At 40.8% G+C, this 18,682-nt stretch overlaps 1 protein-coding gene across 1 annotated transcript; it reads left to right on the top strand.

Moving 5' to 3' along the window:
- The first annotated feature begins 1,193 nt into the window (after positions 1–1,193).
- LOC117807717 (PLAC8-like protein 1) lies at positions 1,194–17,467 on the top strand. The gene is made up of 4 exons (XM_034677102.1): positions 1,194–1,203; positions 1,406–1,517; positions 3,068–3,222; positions 16,756–17,467. Exons 2-4 carry the CDS (start codon positions 1,418–1,420, stop codon positions 16,915–16,917), a joined length of 417 nt encoding a protein of 138 aa, XP_034532993.1. The 5' UTR covers positions 1,194–1,203; positions 1,406–1,417; the 3' UTR covers positions 16,918–17,467.
- Positions 17,468–18,682: the final 1,215 nt, after the last annotated feature.

The following is an 18,682-nucleotide window of genomic DNA, read 5'->3' as shown; positions in this document are numbered from 1 at the left end:
CTCAGAGTTTGGTGTGAGCTAAAGAATAACTCAGGTCCGGAAACAGCAGTGTTTAATCCTGAGCGAGTGCGGGGCGGGGACCTTTGTTCTCAGCCAGCAGCTCACTGGTTTGCTGAGCTGGTCTTTTTACCGACACAGTGGTCTCCTGTGGAGGTTGAACTTGGTTGTGACCCAGAAATGTGGGTCACAGATGCAACGTTTGCTGCTTTGAGTCCTCTTTGTTGGGAATCAGCACATCACAGTTTCCTTTGTAAGCAAATGTGTACATTAGTCAGAAACTCTATCTCCTCCTGATCTCTTATTTCAAATGTATCGCATAATGTTTACAGGAAGCAGAAGTGTTTCTTGGATTTCTGTCCACTACTATTCCATGGATCAAAACCTAAGTTTGAGATCTACCCATGTTTAACCACCTGACATTCAATCAATCAATCTTTATTTGTATAGCGTCAAATAACAACAAACTTTATCTCAAGATGCTTTTACAAGATGCTTTTGCACCTCACAGTATTTAGCTAGTTACAGCTGAGAGGAAAAACTTCCTTTAACAGGCAGAAACCTCGAGCAGGACCAGACTCATGTTAGACAGCCATCTGCTGAGACCGAGTTGGGTCTGGAAAGAGGTTTTTATCAATTACTTTGACCATGTAGTGTCCTTTGAGTTGTCTGAAGATAACAATAGAAATGAAATCCCCTCTTACTTTCTTCAGGAAAAGGACCTTTTCAGTGACAGATTGCAGACGTGTTCAGTGTGGACATTTGTGTCAGTTATAAACACCAACAACAATGTGTTTCAAACATATCTGCAAAGTATATATTGTGTGTATCTGCTAATGTGAAGAAGTTATTTAGACATGATTGCATGTGAAAACACAGAAGTCTCCATTTAAAAATTTTTTTTTAAATTAAAGGGAAATACAAATTAACTATCCTTTTAATTTAAAATATTTGAAAAATATGTTTTAAAATAATTTAAAAATATTTTAAATTAAAGGGATTGTTACTTTGTTTTGTCTTTATGAAGTGTTGTATGAGCTACTTGTCATTAGTAAAGGTATTACTCACAGGTTCAGGTCAGCTCAAACTTTTTATTGGGGAACCATCCGATAATAAGCACAGAAGCTATAAACCGCTGCTGGAGTCAGTTTTAACTCATAATTGAACTACCATACAATCCAGTGTATAAGAAGTATAAAGAGAGAGGTATTTTATTGTGTAATTTTGTTTTACCAAGAAAATAGCTCAGAAGTTTCTGCATTTATTCAAGACAAGTACCTCACACAGCCCTTTATCAATAACCTGGACTGTCTATTCTGTCTATCCTGCTCTTGTCCTCTTGTTATGACATTAAACTCAATGTGTGGTGTAACTTTTGTCCCACTTCTTTTTTATGGCTTCTTGGAAGGCCAGCTCACTTATGTTCCAAGATGTGGTCCAGCTGCAGCCGGGGAACAGGGTTCAGGATGCAGGTCAATGGAGCACTGGCCTGTGTGAGTGCTATAAAGACATCGGAGACTGTACGTATCTACATTTTCACAATGGTAATAATAATAAAAATGATAATGAATGATAATAATGATAATAATAATAATAATAATAATAATAATAATAATAATATAAATAATGATATCATGATGATAGTACTAATATTAACAGTTATCATAATAATAATAATAATAATAATAATAATAATAATAATGTTTTATTAGACCTTTATTTTACTAGGTAAAAATGTTTGAGAACCAGTTCTCATTTATAAACATGACCTGACCAAGAGGCGCTAACAGGAACACATACACATGTAAACTACAGTCACACATAGACATATAAACATAAAACAGAACAAAAGTGGACAAGTAACAAGCAATGTGCGCGAGGTGTAAAAAAGTATGTGTGTATAAAAGTATGCATGTAAGTAAAGTCTGAAGTGATCAGCAGGAGCAACAGTCAACTACAATCTGTTGAAGTTTAAGCTTGAAGGTTGTGAGTGGAGTCAAAGTTGAGAGTTTGAGGGTGTTTTGTAAGATATTTCAGTCGTTAGCTGCTGCAAAACCAAAGGAATTACGACCAAAAACAATAGAAGTACTGGAGATGATGAGGTTGATGTATTCACTGGACCTAGTGTGATATGAAACATGGGTGATGTGAAGAAGAGTGGACAGGTAGGGAGGTGTCTTGCCCAGGATTGACTTATATACAAAATGAAGCCAGTGGTGAAGCCGCCGGGTGTGAAGAGAGGGCCACATCACCAATTTATAGAGATCGCAGTGGTGAGTGTGGAAGGGTGCTTTAGTGGCAAAGCAGATAGCTGAGTGATAAAGAGTGTCCAGTTTCTTGAGCACGGTATTTGAGGCCATTTTGAAAATTATGTCATCATAATCCAGAATCGGGAGTATTGTCATCATGACCAGGGTGTGTTTGGCAGCATGAGTGAGGGAGGCTTTATTGCGGAAAAGGAAAGCTAGTCTGGCTTTGATTTTGGACTATAGGTTGTTAATGTGTGTGGTGAAGGACAGAGATGAATCCAGCCAGAAGCCTAGATATTTATAATGTAATGTAATGTAATCATAATAATGATGATAATGATAACAATAATAATAACAATAACAATAACAATAATAATGATAATACATAATAATGAAAGTGATCATAAAATTATAATAATTATAATAGAAATAATAATATTGGTAATAATAATGAATGATAATAATTATAATAGCAGTAATAATAATAATACTAATAGTAATCATAATGATAATCGTAATAATAAAAAAAAAAAATAAATAAATAAAAAATAATAATAATAATAATAATAATAATAATAATAATTTTATTTGTACAGCACTTTTCAATACAGTTAAAAAAAATACTTCACAAAAACAATAAAAGACAATAAAAACCAAAAGGTAAAATTTAAAAAATGAATATAATTACAGATGAAAAGTTTTTTTTATAGAAAGGTGTGTCTTGAGTGAAATAAAATGAGGGACTGACTCTGTTAGTCTGATTTCCTCTGGCAGCTGGTTTTAAAGTCTGTGCTGAAATTTGATGTACTATGTGTGTCCAGGCTGCTTTGCCCTTTGCTGCCTCCCAGTGTTCACCTGTAAGGTGACCCATGCAGTGGGTGCATGTCCCTGCCTGCCTCTGCTTGACTGCATCGGATGTGTACCACCAGCCTCACTCGCAATGAGGGCATCTGTCAGGGAACGATACGGCATAAAGGTAAACAATACGTTTTTGATGGTAAGCACTTGACATATGGAGGATCACACTTATCATGCATCACAGGAGCTTCTTGTCCTCGATCGATGGGAGGGATGAGCAGGGGTGTGTTTCAATCCAGAATCTGACCACCAGTGTTGCTAAATATTCCCATTTCTTGACACTGCTTCTTTTGTAGTCATTACCAACAGAACAACAACTTTGGGGACAACTTTAGTAACCTAGCAAGAGTGAGACAAGCGAGAAGTGTTCTGAAATCGATAATGTGGGTGCTGCCAGCGACAAAATATAGGCTATGCCTTTGGTGGAAACAGGCCCTTATAAATGTGAAAAAATATTTCTTAAATTTTATTAAAGTAATCACGTAGGCTGGAATTTAAAGCAAACAAAAACATTTTACACTAATAGTCAGGTCCAGGAATCGTCACAGCAGAGTCAAGGAACACACAGACAACTTATTCAGCTTTTAGCTAGCTTTTGCAAAAGGGAAGACTGATCCAATGTTCACCACAAAGTGTGGTCGATCATCTTCAAAGTCTCCTCTGTTGCTCAGCTTTTTTTATTGAAAGCATAGGCGTGATCGTATTACAAAGGGCGTGATAATATTTCATTGGTTTGCACAACAGTAAGTCACAAGTTGCTGGGCAGAATCACCTTGAAGTTGTTTTTCTCAATGTGCTGCTACCTCTTATCATATCCTGAAAGAACACAAAGTGCTGGCAGATGATAAGAAGTTTGCACAGTTCTCACATTTCCCTCCTGTTTATCATTTGACAGCATTTTCATCAGTACCATGTTACTTGCTCTTCACATTTTCAACATGAACATCATTATGCATGTCTCTTTTTCACAGTATCCTCACCATAAGGATCGAGGTCATCATACTTGTCAACATTGTTAACATTCAGTGGAACATAGTTGTGATTCTGTACCAGCATCTGATGTTGAAGGAAAGAAGCACTTACAGTGCGCATAACCATACTGCGAAGACATGGCAAAACACACATAAACAGTACAACAAATAATGCCAAAATGATCAGAAGGGGTGTAACAGTTTTCAATAATACTTGCCACCAGGAGCCCTGTGTCAACCAGTCCAACATTCCCGTGGTTGAGGCTCCTGGGGTGTGACCCTCAACATACCTTTGTAGGGCAGTGAGATTCTGTAGAGCACGGTATATGGCTCCACCATCACTAGCTTCATTTGTTGCAGGCAGTGTAATTAGTCATAGAACAGAATGAAACAATCTGATTGCACAGATGTGAGGGTGTGGTACCTAGTTCTTTACTTCCATTTCCAACCACACACCAAGGGAAACTTCCTTTGTCCAGGTGATGAATGTAGACCACTCCTGTCTCCGATTCAGGGTTTTCTGTCTGTGGCCAGTCCAGGACATCTCTTACAGCAGAGCAGTTGAAACCAGTTAGTACCTTACCCTGCTGGACATTGGCATGGTTCAACGGTACACTGTAGTTTAGCCTGAGATAGGCTGGCGTTTCCAGGGTGCGTACTCAGTCCCATGAGGCAGAGGGTCTTGTTACTGGACACGTTGTATGGCCAAAATCCTGCATTCACTCCGGAGCTAGGTAGATGGGTACACACATAGCAGTTAGACATGTTCTGATTTCTTGCAATGTAATTTTGCATACTTCCACCATTCATTTACTGCATAAGAATGGGGAATGACTGGATTGGCTCTTTTCAACTGAGAATTTTACATCTTGTAGGAGCCACCAAACTGTTCCTCTAAATAGGAAAATGATCACGACAGCTACAGCACAGCATCCGGGTCACGGCACCAAGAAATATGTCAGGTCCAGGAATCGTCACAGCAGAGTCAAGGAACACACAGACAACTTTGAGTCTGTGCTGAGCAGCTGGCCCCCATCTTCACAAAGATCTTCAACACATCGCTGGAGCTGTGTGAAGTGCCCTCATGCTTCAAAAGCTCCACCATCATCCCAGTCCCAAAGAAACCCACCATCACGGGACTCAATGACTACAGGCCCGTCGCCCTGACGTCTGTGGTCATGAAGTCCTTCGAGAGACTAGTGTTGAGCCACCTGAAAGACATCACAGGCCCCCTGCTGGACCCCCTGCAGTTTGCCTATCGGGCAAACAGGTCGGTGGAGGATGCAGTCAATATGGGTCTGAACTACATCCTGCATCACCTGGACTCCCCCAGGACCTACGCTAGGATCCTGTTTGTGGACTTCAGCTCTGCGTTCAATACCATCATACCAGACATCCTGCACCAGAAACTCACCCAGCTCACAGTGCCGGCCTCCATCTGTCAGTGGATCACCAACTTCCTGACGGACAGGAGACAGCAGGTGAGGCTGGGGAGCATCAAATCCAGCACCCGGACCATCAGCACTGGCGCCCCACAGGGATGTGTTCTCTCCCCACTGCTCTTCTCCCTCTACACCAATGACTGCACCTCAGGGGACCCCTCGGTGAAACTCCTGAAGTTTGCAGACGACACCACCGTCATCGGTCTCATCCAGGACGGAGACGAGTCTGCTTACAGACAGGAGGTGGAACAGCTGGCCCTCTGGTGTAGTCAGAACCATCTGGAGCTGAACCCGCTCAAGACGGTAGAGATGACAGTGGACTTCAGGAGAAGCCCCCCCCCACTCCCCCCCCTCACCATCCTGAACAGCACTGTGTCTACTGTGGACTCTTTCAGGTTCCTGGGATCCACTATTTCCCGGGACCTGAGGTGGACCTCCCACATAGACACAATCAGAAAAAAGGCCCAGCAGAGGATGTACTTCCTGCGTCAGCTCAGGAAGTTCAACCTGCCTCAGGAGCTGCTGATCATGTTCTACACCTCCATCATCCAGTCTGTTCTGTGTACCTCCATCACTGTCTGGTTTGGCTCTGCAACCAAACTAGACAAACACAGACTGCAGCGGACTATAAGGACTGCAGAGAAAATCATCGGTGTCGACCTGCCCCCCATCCAGGACTTGTACCGGTCCCGGGCCAGGAAACGGGCAGGGAGCATTACCGCTGACCCCTCACACCCTGGACACAAATTCTTCAAACTCCTCCCCTCCGGCAGGCGCTACAGATCACTGTGCGCCAAAACAACCCGCCATAAGAACAGTTTCTTCCCCCAGGCTGTCACTCTGATGAACACTAAACCATAACAGTGTCATACCTGTCAGATAAATACTCTCTGTAAATATACATGTAGATATACAATGCAACAATTCTCAAGCAGAATTCCATATTTCTATTTTTTGTATTATTTAACTTCTATTTTATAATGTAAAACTACCTCTGCAACTCACCACTGCACTTTATCATATTATTTTAGCCTGTACATATTAGTCAAGCTATTTGTTGTTTCTTTGTATTTATAGCTAAGGTTATTGTTATTATATTTTTATTTTATTTTTTATTGTAGTTCTTATTCTTATTCCTATTCTTATGCCTTGTACAAAGAGAGCACAGTTTACCAAAGTCAAATTCCTTGTGTGTTCAAGCATACTTGGCGAATAAAGCTGATTCTGATTCTGATTCTGATTCTGAACTTATTCAGCTTTTAGCTAGCTTTTGCAAAAGGGAAGACTGATCCAATGTTCATCACAAAGTGTGGTCGATCATCTTCAAAGTCTCCTCTGTTGCTCAGCTTTTTTTATTGAAAAGGATAGGCGTGATCGTATTACAAAGGGCGTGATAATATTTCATTGGTTTGCACAACAATAAGTCACAAGTTGCTGGGCAGAATCACCTTGAAGTTGTTTTTCTCAATGTGCTGCTACCTCTTATCATATCCTGAAAGAACACAAAGTGCTGGCAGATGATAAGAAGTTTGCACAGTTCTCACATTTCCCTCCTGTTTATCATTTGACAGCATTTTCATCAGTACCATGTTACTTGCTCTTCACATTTTCAACATGAACATCATTATGCATGTCTCTTTTACACAGTATCCTCACCATAAGGATCGAGGTCATCATACTTGTCAACATTGTTAACATTCAGGGGAACATAGTTGTGATTCTGTACCAGCATCTGATGTTGAAGGAAAGAAGCACTTACAGTGTGCATAACCATACTGCGAAGACATGGTAAAACACACATAAACAGTACAACAAATAATGCCAAAATGATCAGAAGGGGTGTAACAGTTTTCAATAATACTTGCCACCAGGAGCCCTGTGTCAACCAGTCCAACATTCCTGTGGTTGAGGCTCCCGGGGTGTGACCCTCAACATACCTTTGTAGGGCAGTGAGATTCTGTAGAGCACGGTATATGGCTCCACCATCACTAGCTTCATTTGTTGCAGGCAGTGTAATTAGTCATAGAACAAAATTAAACAATCTGATTGCACAGATGTGAGGGTGTGGTACCTAGTTCTTTACTTCCATTTCCAACCACACACCAAGGGAAACTTCCTTTGTCCAGGTGATGAATGTAGACCACTCCTGGCACCGATTCAGGGTTTTCTGTCTGTGGCCAGTCGAGGACATCTCTTACAGCAGAACAGTTGAAACCAGTTAGTACCTTACCCTGCTGGACTTTGGCATGGTTCAACGGTACACTGTAGTTTAGCCTGAGATAGGCTGGCGTTTCCAGGGTGCGTACTCAGTCCCATGAGGCAGAGGGTCTTGTTACTGGACACGTTGTATGGCCAAAATCCTGCATTCACTCCGGACTGCTTAAAGGAACATGATCATAGCAAAGACTAGCACAAACTAAACTGGCACATTGGGCATGAGGAAGATGTGAACGCAAGTTGAACCGTGTTCACCCTTTTGAACCGAGCGCCATCATCCTCCCGTTCAATCTGCGTTGGCCATCTGCAGCACATGATAGAAAGCAAAGAAACGAGAGCACACGCACAGAGAGGAGGACAGCACCACACCAGGTAGGGAGGCAAGAGAGATTAGTCTTCAAACATATGACCCACAGTCAGAACATTAGTTTGTTTTTACTTCCTTCATTCTCGGTTGGGAAATATGAGCTGCAAGCAAACTACAGCCAAAACATCAAAATTGGGCTCAAAATGGGTCACATCATGGCTGATCTAGATACCCAACTTGGTCCCAGACAATCTTGCCCTCGGTTTCCATTGGAGCCACACCTTTAGATGGCACTGGTGACCCCTTGATGGATCCATACAAGGCCCATATGATCACCATGTTCCAACTTTGGAACTATCTTGTGTCCATCTTTGTACTAAACCAAGCGGCAACCTCCTGTCTCAAAATATGAAGCCCATGCGGAAGTGTTATAAACTGCAATTCATTGAGCATCCACTAGAGGCTGGCTGCAGATACACAGGAAACCACATACACACCCATTCAAAGAAGACGATCTTTACAGCAGAAATAAACATGTTTACAGCCTGGTCCAAAAAAATGGCTTTGGTCTGCATAGCTAATTTCTCTATCAGCATACACTGTATGGAAGGTGAATTTTTTCCTAACACGACGGTTCAGAAGATATTAAGATTACGAGTTTTTGCCCAAATAAGGTCATGGCTGACTTGACTGACAGGCGGGAACACATAGCTGTTGGCCAGGAGGCTCAAACCCCGCCTCTTTACGTCACACTCTTTTGGTTGAGTTCAGCATTACCAATATGGCTCCCACCGACGATTGGCTTCAAAACAGCGCTCAGGAACAGATGGGTGACGTCACGGATACTACGTCCATTATTTATACAGTCTGGGCCCGATCTACTAAAGGTTTGCGTGTATAAAAACACGTGCAAACTTGATAGCGCGCGCAAAGCTGACGTACTAACCGGGAGCACCGAGGATTGCGTCTGTCAAATGAGCAAAATAGCACTCGCAAATCATTTAGCGTGTTTGCCTTCATGAAAATGCAGAATACATGTAGATCATCAGAACGCGCAAAATACTGGGAGGAGGAGGAGATGCAAATGTAATCATTTAGCACACGCAATGTGATCTATCAAACCTGAAGCAGATAGCGTGCGCTGTATTTGCGTCTACAGTCATGGCCAAAAGTTTTGAGAATGACACAACTATTAATTTTCACAAAGTCTGCTGTTTCAGTTTTTATAATGGCAATTTGCATATACTCCAGAATGTTATGAGGAGTGATCAGCTCAACTGCAATTAATTGCAAAGTCCCTCTTTGCCTTGAAAATGAACTTTATCACCAAAAACACATTTCCACTGCATTTCAGCCCTGCCACAAAAGGACCAGCTAACATCATTTCAATGACCCACAGGTGTCACACACATTAACACAGGTGTGGGTGTTGATGAGGACAAGGCTGGCGATCAATCTGTCATGATTGAGTGACTGGACACTTTAAAAGGAAGATGGTGCATGACACCATTGTTCCTCATCTGTTAGCCATGGTTACCTGCAAGGAAACACGTGCAGCCATCATTGCATTGCACAAAAAGGGCCTAACAGGGAAGTTTATAGCAGCCAGTAAGATTGCACCTCAGTCAACCGTCTATCCAATTATCAAGAACTTCAAGGAGAGAGGTTCAATTGTTGCCAAACAGGCTCCAGGGCGCCCAAGAAAGTCCAGCAAGCACCAGGACCGTCTCCTGAAGGTGTTACAGCTGCGGGATCGGGCCACCACCAGTGCAGAGCTTGCTCAGGAATGGCAGCAGGCAGGTGTGAGTGCATCTGCACGCTCAGTGAGGCGAAGACTTTTGGAGGAAGGCCTGGTGTCAAGGAGGGCAGCAAAGAAGCCACTTCTCTCCAGTAAAAACATCAGGGACAGACTGATACTCTGCAGAAGGTACAGGGACTGGACTGCTGAGGACTGGGGTAAAGTCATTTTCTCTGATGAATCCCCTTTCAGATTGTTTGGGGCATCTGGAGGAAGGCTTGTTCGGAGAAGATGAGGTGAGCGCTACCATCAGTCCTGTCTCTTGCCAACAGTGAAGCATCCTGAGACCATTCATGTGTGGGGTTGCTTTTCGGTCAAGGGAGTGGGCTCTCTCACAATCTTGCCTAAAAACACAGCCATGAATAAAGAATGGTACCAGAACGTCCTCCGAGAGCAACTTCTCCCAACCATCCAAGGGCAGTTTGGTGATGAAGAATGCCTTTTCCAGCATGATGGAGCACCTTGCCATAAAGCAAAAGTCATAACAAAATGGCTCGGGGAACAAAACATTAAGTGGACAATCAAAAACCCACAAATTCTGACAAATTCCAAGCATTGATTATGCAAGAATGGACTGCCACCAGTCAGGATTTGGTCCAGAAGTTGATTGACAGCATGCCAGGGAGAATTGCAGAGGTCTTGAAAAAGAAGGGTCAACACTGCAAATATTGACTTATTGCATGAATTCTGTGTAATTCTCAATAAAAGCTTTTGATACTTATGAAATGCTTCTAATTGTATTTCATTATACCATAGAAACATCGGACAAAAACACCTAAAAACCCTGAAGCAGCAGACTTTGTGAAAATGTAATATTTGTGTCATTCTCAAAACTTTTGGCCATGACTGTATATTTAGCACATTTGAAAGGCAGGTGCAAACTGGCACAGCGGTACACACACTTGGCTGCGGTCACTGTAAAGCTCATCATAACATCGCTTTACAACATGCCCGCAACAGCTGGGCTTACAAGCATTACTACATGTTTTAGTCAATCAAACCAAGAGAACAAAATAATGATAATAAAACAACACAAATTCAAAGCAGTTCAGCACCATGGATAGCGACCGCATCATTCTGACACCCACTTGAACCTTTTTCATATAATGAGAGCACAGTAGGTCACTGTATCAACAGATATACAGTTTAGTCAAATTGTCACAGCGGCCCACATGTTCACATACAAACACAAAATCAATATGAAGTACTCGGCCTACTCACTACTGTTTGGACGAGCCTTAAGCTCCGCGGACTTGTCCACGATGCACTGTATGTCCATTTTCTTTGATCTGTCATTCTCAATAGATAACATGACATGTCCACTCAGTCTCTCCTGTCCCATCGTGCTCATCAAGGGGTTTTTAGTTAGTTTTAACTTGGAGAATGAGCGCTCACTGAGCTGCGCCAGGCAGCTTGGAATTACTCCTCATCTCGTGCTTGCAGCAGTGTGTTGGGGCGAATTGACTCAAACATATTCCCAGTTCCATTTAAGCTGGTGAATCTTTGGGACAGTTGCTGGATGATGATATCAGGCATTGAAAACGTTCATCCGAAAGTTGCTCCCTGGGACAGTGAGGCGACTGTCTTCATCCAAGTGACGCCTAACTTTTCTAGAGCAAGAGTGGCAGACTAAGCCTCATCAAATCGCTCTCTAAACTCCATCAAAACACTGATTGTGTTTTGGAGTAGAGTAGATGCGTTTATTTCATCGGCAGATCTTCTGTTTTTTTCTCACATCATTCACCTTTTCACAGATGGCCTCCCAAATCGCGTTTCTAATGCTGAGATGTCTCTGCTGGACTTCACCGATGTGTTTATTTCCCTCCTCCACAAAGACCTCCAACTCCATGACTTCAAACTTCATTTATCACTTAAGACCACTCTGCTCTCTCAAACTCTACATGGTGACAGCTGATAGCACACGCAAAATCCTCATTAAAGGGCGGTCCGCATCACTTTTGCACTTGTTATCATTTGCGTACGCAGTCTTAGTAGATCACCCGCAACACGCCCAGAAATAACACGTGCAAAATTATTATTTGCACACGCAAATTAGCGCTCGTTATTTGGGATCTTAGTAGATCAGGCCCTCTATGTACTAAACACAGGAGTATAAGGCAAAATGAATCAAAACCATTAAGTTTGGTAAAACTGCACATGTAGTAACTGGTTAAACAGCTATGACACCAACCTTTTGTTTCATAGCTTCTTTGACAATTATGGTTATCTTATCATGTGTTGCATGTCTCATGGCATTCATGACATTTTGTGTTTGTTTTGTTTGTTTCCTACTTAGGGGGAGTAATGGATTCTTAAACCAAGTTTAGTGGCCCCTGTAGTTATGAAGTTGTGATAAAAACTGGTGTGATTGCTTACTACGGTCCCCAGCTAAATAACAGCGCTGATGGATGTTTGAATGATTATGATTAGTGCTCAGGAAATGAGGAAGTCTGAGTAATGAAACACAATAACAGCTCATGGGGGGAAAGATGCAACAGCATGGAGGTGTGCCTGATGACACTGGTTATTACCTTTCCAATGCAACATCAGGTAAACATTTTTAATATGCTGATGATAAAAAGAAATCAGGGCATGTTTATCTGGTAGATAAATCCACACTATGGCCATGCATAACCTGATGGAAAACAAGAAACTATGAGCTTCCCAGGCTGCCAATCCCCCTCCCTCCCTCACTCACCTCTGTGCTGTTTTTCACACCAAACATTTAAACATCTGCCTGCGTGACCACAGATATCAACAGACATCAAGTCTCCGTCACTGATCAGCGCACACAACCAATACAAAACACATGTTCGACGTGCAAAGAAAATCCCACGGCCTTGTTGAGATTTCGATGTGCGATAAGCTGAGCCGATTGTTTCTGGGACACTGAGGAGGAGGAGGAGGAGAGATAAGGCAGGAGGCGGGAGCGGTTGGAGGCCAGGCTGGCTGAAGCTGGAGCACTGCCATCGGAGAGAAGGAGGTGGTTGGTAATGTTGGCTTCTCTGGAGGTGGAGTGGGCAGTGGATCGCTGTCAATACTGCAGAGCAGGAGCAAGGAGGGTGCCAGAAGTTCGTGTGAAAACAAGTCCAAGTATGTAGGCTGTTTGTAAAGCAAGGCAATTATGGATGGAAGAGACAATGCAGAACAGAACTGTGGATTCAGACAGATTGCTTGAACTAATTGGAGATGCATTTGAAAATTCCTGATAAACTTTCTTTGCAAATCATATGATCTCTCTCTGCCAAGTATGTATTTTTGTTTACTGTAAAACTGAATTAACCAGCATTGACTCAGTAGTTTTTTTTCCCCCTGATACCATGAGTAAAGCTATTTACAATGTGTCAAAGCTCCAGCCTACAAGCTTGGTTAGAATGATGGATAACTGAGACATTGCTACATAAGGTGCAATTTGACCAAGAGGTCTTTTAGCCCCCAGAACTACTTTACCCTGAACTAAAAGGTTCCTGTGCCTCCATTGTTGTCTGTGGTTCAACTGTGGGCTGAAGTCCCGGGTAGATTGTGTAAATCAGGCCAGTGACATATGGAGAAAAAAAAAGTAACTGCACTACACCACCAGACCAGTAGAGGACAGTAAAACAAAGACGAATGCCATTCATCACAGATGACACCATAGAAGCAGACGGACAGTCAGGTATCATTATGAGCAACACAACAGTTAGCCTGTTAGCATGAAGGGACTCAGCTGGCGCTGTTTTAGATGGTGCTATATTTCATCACAGATGGATTCACTGAATCAACACGTGAGAGGAGATAAGCGCGAGTAGCAAAGACGTTTCAACACGGCTTTAAAATCCTTTTGAACTCAAAAAGCCGTGACAGAGATCGGACGGTGTTTTGGTTTAAACAGCGACCCTGTTAACTGGAGACTTTCAGCCGGATGCATCCCTCATAAACGTCTTTAGACGATCATTAAATATCTGATGAGGATATTTTGAAATCTCCCTCTGTGTTTCAACAGCTGTGTAAACTCCACAAACACTGACACGTTCAGCTGAAGGTCTCCAGTTTACAGGGTCACTTTTAAAACCGGAACACCGGGAGAGAGGCATTCACGGTGGGCTGAGAGAAGACTACTGTTACAAGCTGCTAAATCAAGAGAATCACAGCTTCTTCTTTTGAAAAGTACACATTCATACAAAAAAGATAGAACAAATAAAAACTTAAGAAAGACACGTTCAGCATTGCAGGCAGAAAGTCCCGGGACCTTTGAAAAGTACTACCCCCCAAGCAGGGGGGTTCACCCTGGTTCCCCCGGCCGAAATGCACGTAGTTCAGGGGTTAAGTCCCTTGTTCCGGGGTAATGTTTCTGTGGCCTATAGAAAAAGTAGCACCTTCTTAATTCCTTAAAGGAGAAATCTAACAGCAATTTACTGACAGGGCTTACTCGTAGTCAAAGTTGCTGAAGGATGCAAGTAGTACGCAGGAGGTGAGCTAACAGCCCTCTATTCACCACTCCGAACTTTGTACCGACTGGTCCTAGTTGGACTTGTATTGGCATTCTCCAGCATGCAAGCCATTTACACACAGGTTGAGCTACTGAAGCTCTGTGTTAACGATATTTGCTGTATCACCTTAAAGTCTTGTGCAGACATTTGTGATGCCAAGCACAACCATGAGGTTTAGAAGCTTGAGTGAAGAGTCTCAACAAATTGGATAGATGGCCGTAAAATGAGCGTAGATCATAAACTTTAAAAACATGGCCATAGTCTCTGTGATGTCACCTAAGGAATTAAAATCACTGATCAAACTGGGAGCTTTCTTCAGTGGAACCATGCTGACTTGAGACGTTTGCACATGCATGAAAACATTCAATCACACAGTTTCATAAAGCACCTTGCTGCCCAGACCTGATCACTTAGTCATTGCCACCACCCACAGTGTATTCACATGAGAGGAGGTGCAGCAGAGAGCGAGCGTGGTACCGAGCAGATCTCAGGTTTCTACTGCTCAAGAAAGACAAGCGTGGAAATCTGAAGACACTCAATACTTTTCTCTTGTGAGACTTCTTCCCAGTATGTAACACTACAGAACCTCAGGCTGCATGAGGATGTGTGTCGGTGCAAATGTTTGTTGTGACACATTCAACATTTAGTTACACACACAGCAAGGTAGCATGATTGTGATGCAGCAGTTGCAGTGTTAGATTTTACTGCATGCTGTTTTCATGCTCCAAGACGATGTGGATTATGTTCACAAATACATTATGATCAAATATCTTTGCTTTTATGAAAAAATAATGACCTAATTTGACAGAAATACATGTAGCAGTGCTAGTATTTAAGACTGACGATGTCTAATGATGCATATTATATTATATTATATTATATTATATTATATTATATTATATTATATTATATTATATTAAATTATATTATATTATATTAAATCATATTATATTATATTATATTATATTATATTAAATTATATTATATCATATCATATTATATTATATTATATTATATTAAATTATATTATATTATATTATATTAAATTATATTATATTATATTAAATTATATTATATTATATTATGTTAAATTATATTATATTATATAAAATTATATTATATTATTCTATTCTATTATACTCTATTATTCTATTATTAAATTATATCATATCATCTTACATTATATATATTATTCTAAATTGAACCACATTATATTGTATTATATTAATGTGAAATATTATTACATAGCTATTGTTATAGCAATAAACAATATTAATATATACAATTTTAATAACAAATTATGATTGACTATTTTTGGTATTATATATAATATATTATGTTATTTATTATGCTATGTTATACCATATTTGATTATATTGTATTATGTTATATTATATTATACTAATATAATACATTATGTGATATTATATTATACTATATTATATTATAGCTATTATTATATTGTGTTTTATTATACTGTATTATTAATAACTGATTATTTTACCATCAAATAGTACTTTTTATTATTCTCTATCTCTGTATTCAGACATATTACTTATTACATTTATTTAAATTGCATAAAATGTGTCATAACTACATCATAATCACACCATGTCAACCTCTCGCTACTGAAAAACATTTGCTTACTGCCTGTTATTACAACCATTTACACTATGTGTATCATTTGTAAATACCTTTACATTTTATTCTTATTTTATTTATCAATTTTTAATTTTATTTTTGCTTTATTTAAATGTATTCCTTATGTCTGCTCTATTATTCTTGTACTGCTCTTGCAACTATGTCTGTGTTGCTGCAACAACCAAATTTCCCCTGGGATCAAACAAGTATTATCTTATCTTAACTGGCAAAAAGTGTTCATAGTTGCATCGCTGCTAGGAAGAAATCTCATGTTGAGGCTGCAAACAGAACAACTAGAAAGTGCCACCTCACTGTGATTCTCAGACTGTATTGATTCATCAGATCTCACCCACCAACATTTCCATCCTAACGTTACTGACAGGCTCTTTATCCTGGATGCTGCTGCTGCTGCTGCTGCTGCTGAGAAAGACACAAATACCTCAACAGAAGGGCATGATTATTAATGTCACATGATTTACTTACTTCACACAACTGTTTCCTACTGTTAATGATGAATTCTTGCTCTGTAGATACGGAGGAATTCACCTTGAATGGTCTTATTTAACACATATTGTTCTTATATTCTTTCTAATTGTTTTATGTAAATTATGTTGATTTCAAAGGTTTTAAAAGTGAGCTTATACCAGAGTAACCAAAGGGAAAAGATAATTCAGAAGTGCTGTATTCTCTATATGAGTGAACATGACTTTTGTGAACCTAAATGTAAATATTCACCTTTTGTTCGAGCCTCCCACCTGTGTTCAGGCCTCTCTCTCTCTCTCTCTCTTTCAATGTGTGTCTTACAGGGGAGTGTGTGGAGCGACTGCCTGTACGGATGCTGCTGCTATCCGCTATCTTGGCTCCAGATCTCCAGAGAGCTGAAGAGAAGGGCAGCATCCCACGCCTCTTCCTCCTCCTCAGCCAGATACACGGCTCTGACCTCCCTGCAGGGGGCGCACTTGGTTTAAACACAAGGAGCACTCCTTTTCTTCTGGTCTGGCCTTTTGCTGCAGCTCTCCCTCCAGAGTGCTGGAGTTGATTTAATCACACTTCCTCTGGTCTGTAGACAGTTCCTGTTATCTCAGAGGATAAAGCTGGAGCAGTGTGACCCCCGGGTCAGTGTGACCTGAGATAAAGTGAAAGAAGTATGATAACGGTCTATAAAAACGAACAATTAAGTTGTAAGCATACATGATAAAGATAACAGGGTTAAAAAATTGACTCTGGTTTCTGGCAGTGTTGTACTTCCACCTCTCTAAGAGTTTTGTGTTCTCAGTTTTTCATCTTGATTTCACACAGATTGATAAGCTGATAAAGGATGATTCTTCATCCAACATAAGTCCCTCCCAATCTTTTTGTATTCATGATGAGTGAAAGAGAGCAGCGTGTAGTTGTGTTAGAATATCTCACAGCCTTCAGAAAATAATAAAAGTGTATTTGTGTGTTTGTGTAGCAGATTGGGATTTTTTTTTTGTATTTAATATTGCAATAATAAAATGTTATCTCATGAAAACAGCCGATAAGAATGATGCTGTACGTGTTAACAAGCCTACACATTCAGACTCTAGGTGGCAGTGTGCAGTCAGCCATTGATCACAAAGCAGGAGAACAAGGGCTGATGAGCAATCTGAAGAGAGTCAACATGTGGAAGCTTTAAACTGTTCCTGAGGAGGATGATACATCTGCAGTTTCCCAAACTCAGGCAAGGATTCCTAGATGAGGAAAAAAGTCTTTAAAAAGTTTTAACACAATGGTGCTCATTCACTAACAGTGCGTATGCACGACTACGTGCTTAAACTGTGAGTACAAATGTTTGAAGCACAAATCTGGGATTCATCAATATATTCTTACTTGAACTTGTTCTTACACTACGAACAAAAATAGAACTTCCTAAGGCCATGCATACGCACAAATGAGGATGACCAACTTTCTCAGAAAATGTAAACACATACTCTTTTAAAGGGGACATATCACGCTTTTTTCATCAATATATATTGGTCTAAGAGGTCCCCAAAACATGTCTTTAAAGTTTATGCTCAAAAAAACACTTTGAAATCAGATTTTGGTCTGCCTGAAAAGTCCTCTTCTTCATTCCTCATCAGAACACTCTGTTTTCTCTCTGACCACGCCCCCTCAGGAAGTGGATGTGCCTCGGCTCTCCAGCACGTTGATATATTTACATGTTGGCTGAATATACACGGCTGCTCAGAGATCGCGTTACTTCAACCCTCTGAATCTGATCCTGATGGAGAGGCGCCTGTAGCAGGACCTTTCTGAAGGATTGGTCACAGATTTAGTGTTTCTTGTTGTTTTATTTATCAGTATGTCGACGTGTGTCTTGGTACACAGCTACTAACATGTAGCTATGTGGCTATGCTAACTAGCGCTAGCACTTATCCATGATAAATAAAAATCATCCACTAGATCTTCAAATCTGCAGACGTGGGGAGTAAAACCGACCTTTGTGTTTATTAAGACAGCCTACAACTAGCATGCCTCCCTCCTAAGCTCCTTGTTAGCACACATTTGTGCAGGTAATGAAAAACGGGGGAGGGATTCAGTATTATTTTATACAGTCTATGGGCTGAACAAGCTCCGAGCTCTGACTCCGTGACAGACCGGATATTGTCGTTACGTAACAAAAACACTGAAGTCTGAAACGGCTCGTTTCACACACATTTACAGAAAGGTGGAGAAATCAGAACAGGGGCAGAATGGATTTTTTTCATTCTC

The sequence above is a fragment of the Notolabrus celidotus genome, chromosome 23, assembly GCF_009762535.1.
Source record: "Notolabrus celidotus isolate fNotCel1 chromosome 23, fNotCel1.pri, whole genome shotgun sequence".
Lineage (NCBI taxonomy): Eukaryota > Metazoa > Chordata > Actinopteri > Labriformes > Labridae > Notolabrus > Notolabrus celidotus.
Note: the sequence above shows the minus strand (reverse complement) of the source record. Positions and strands in the feature narration are given on the sequence as shown.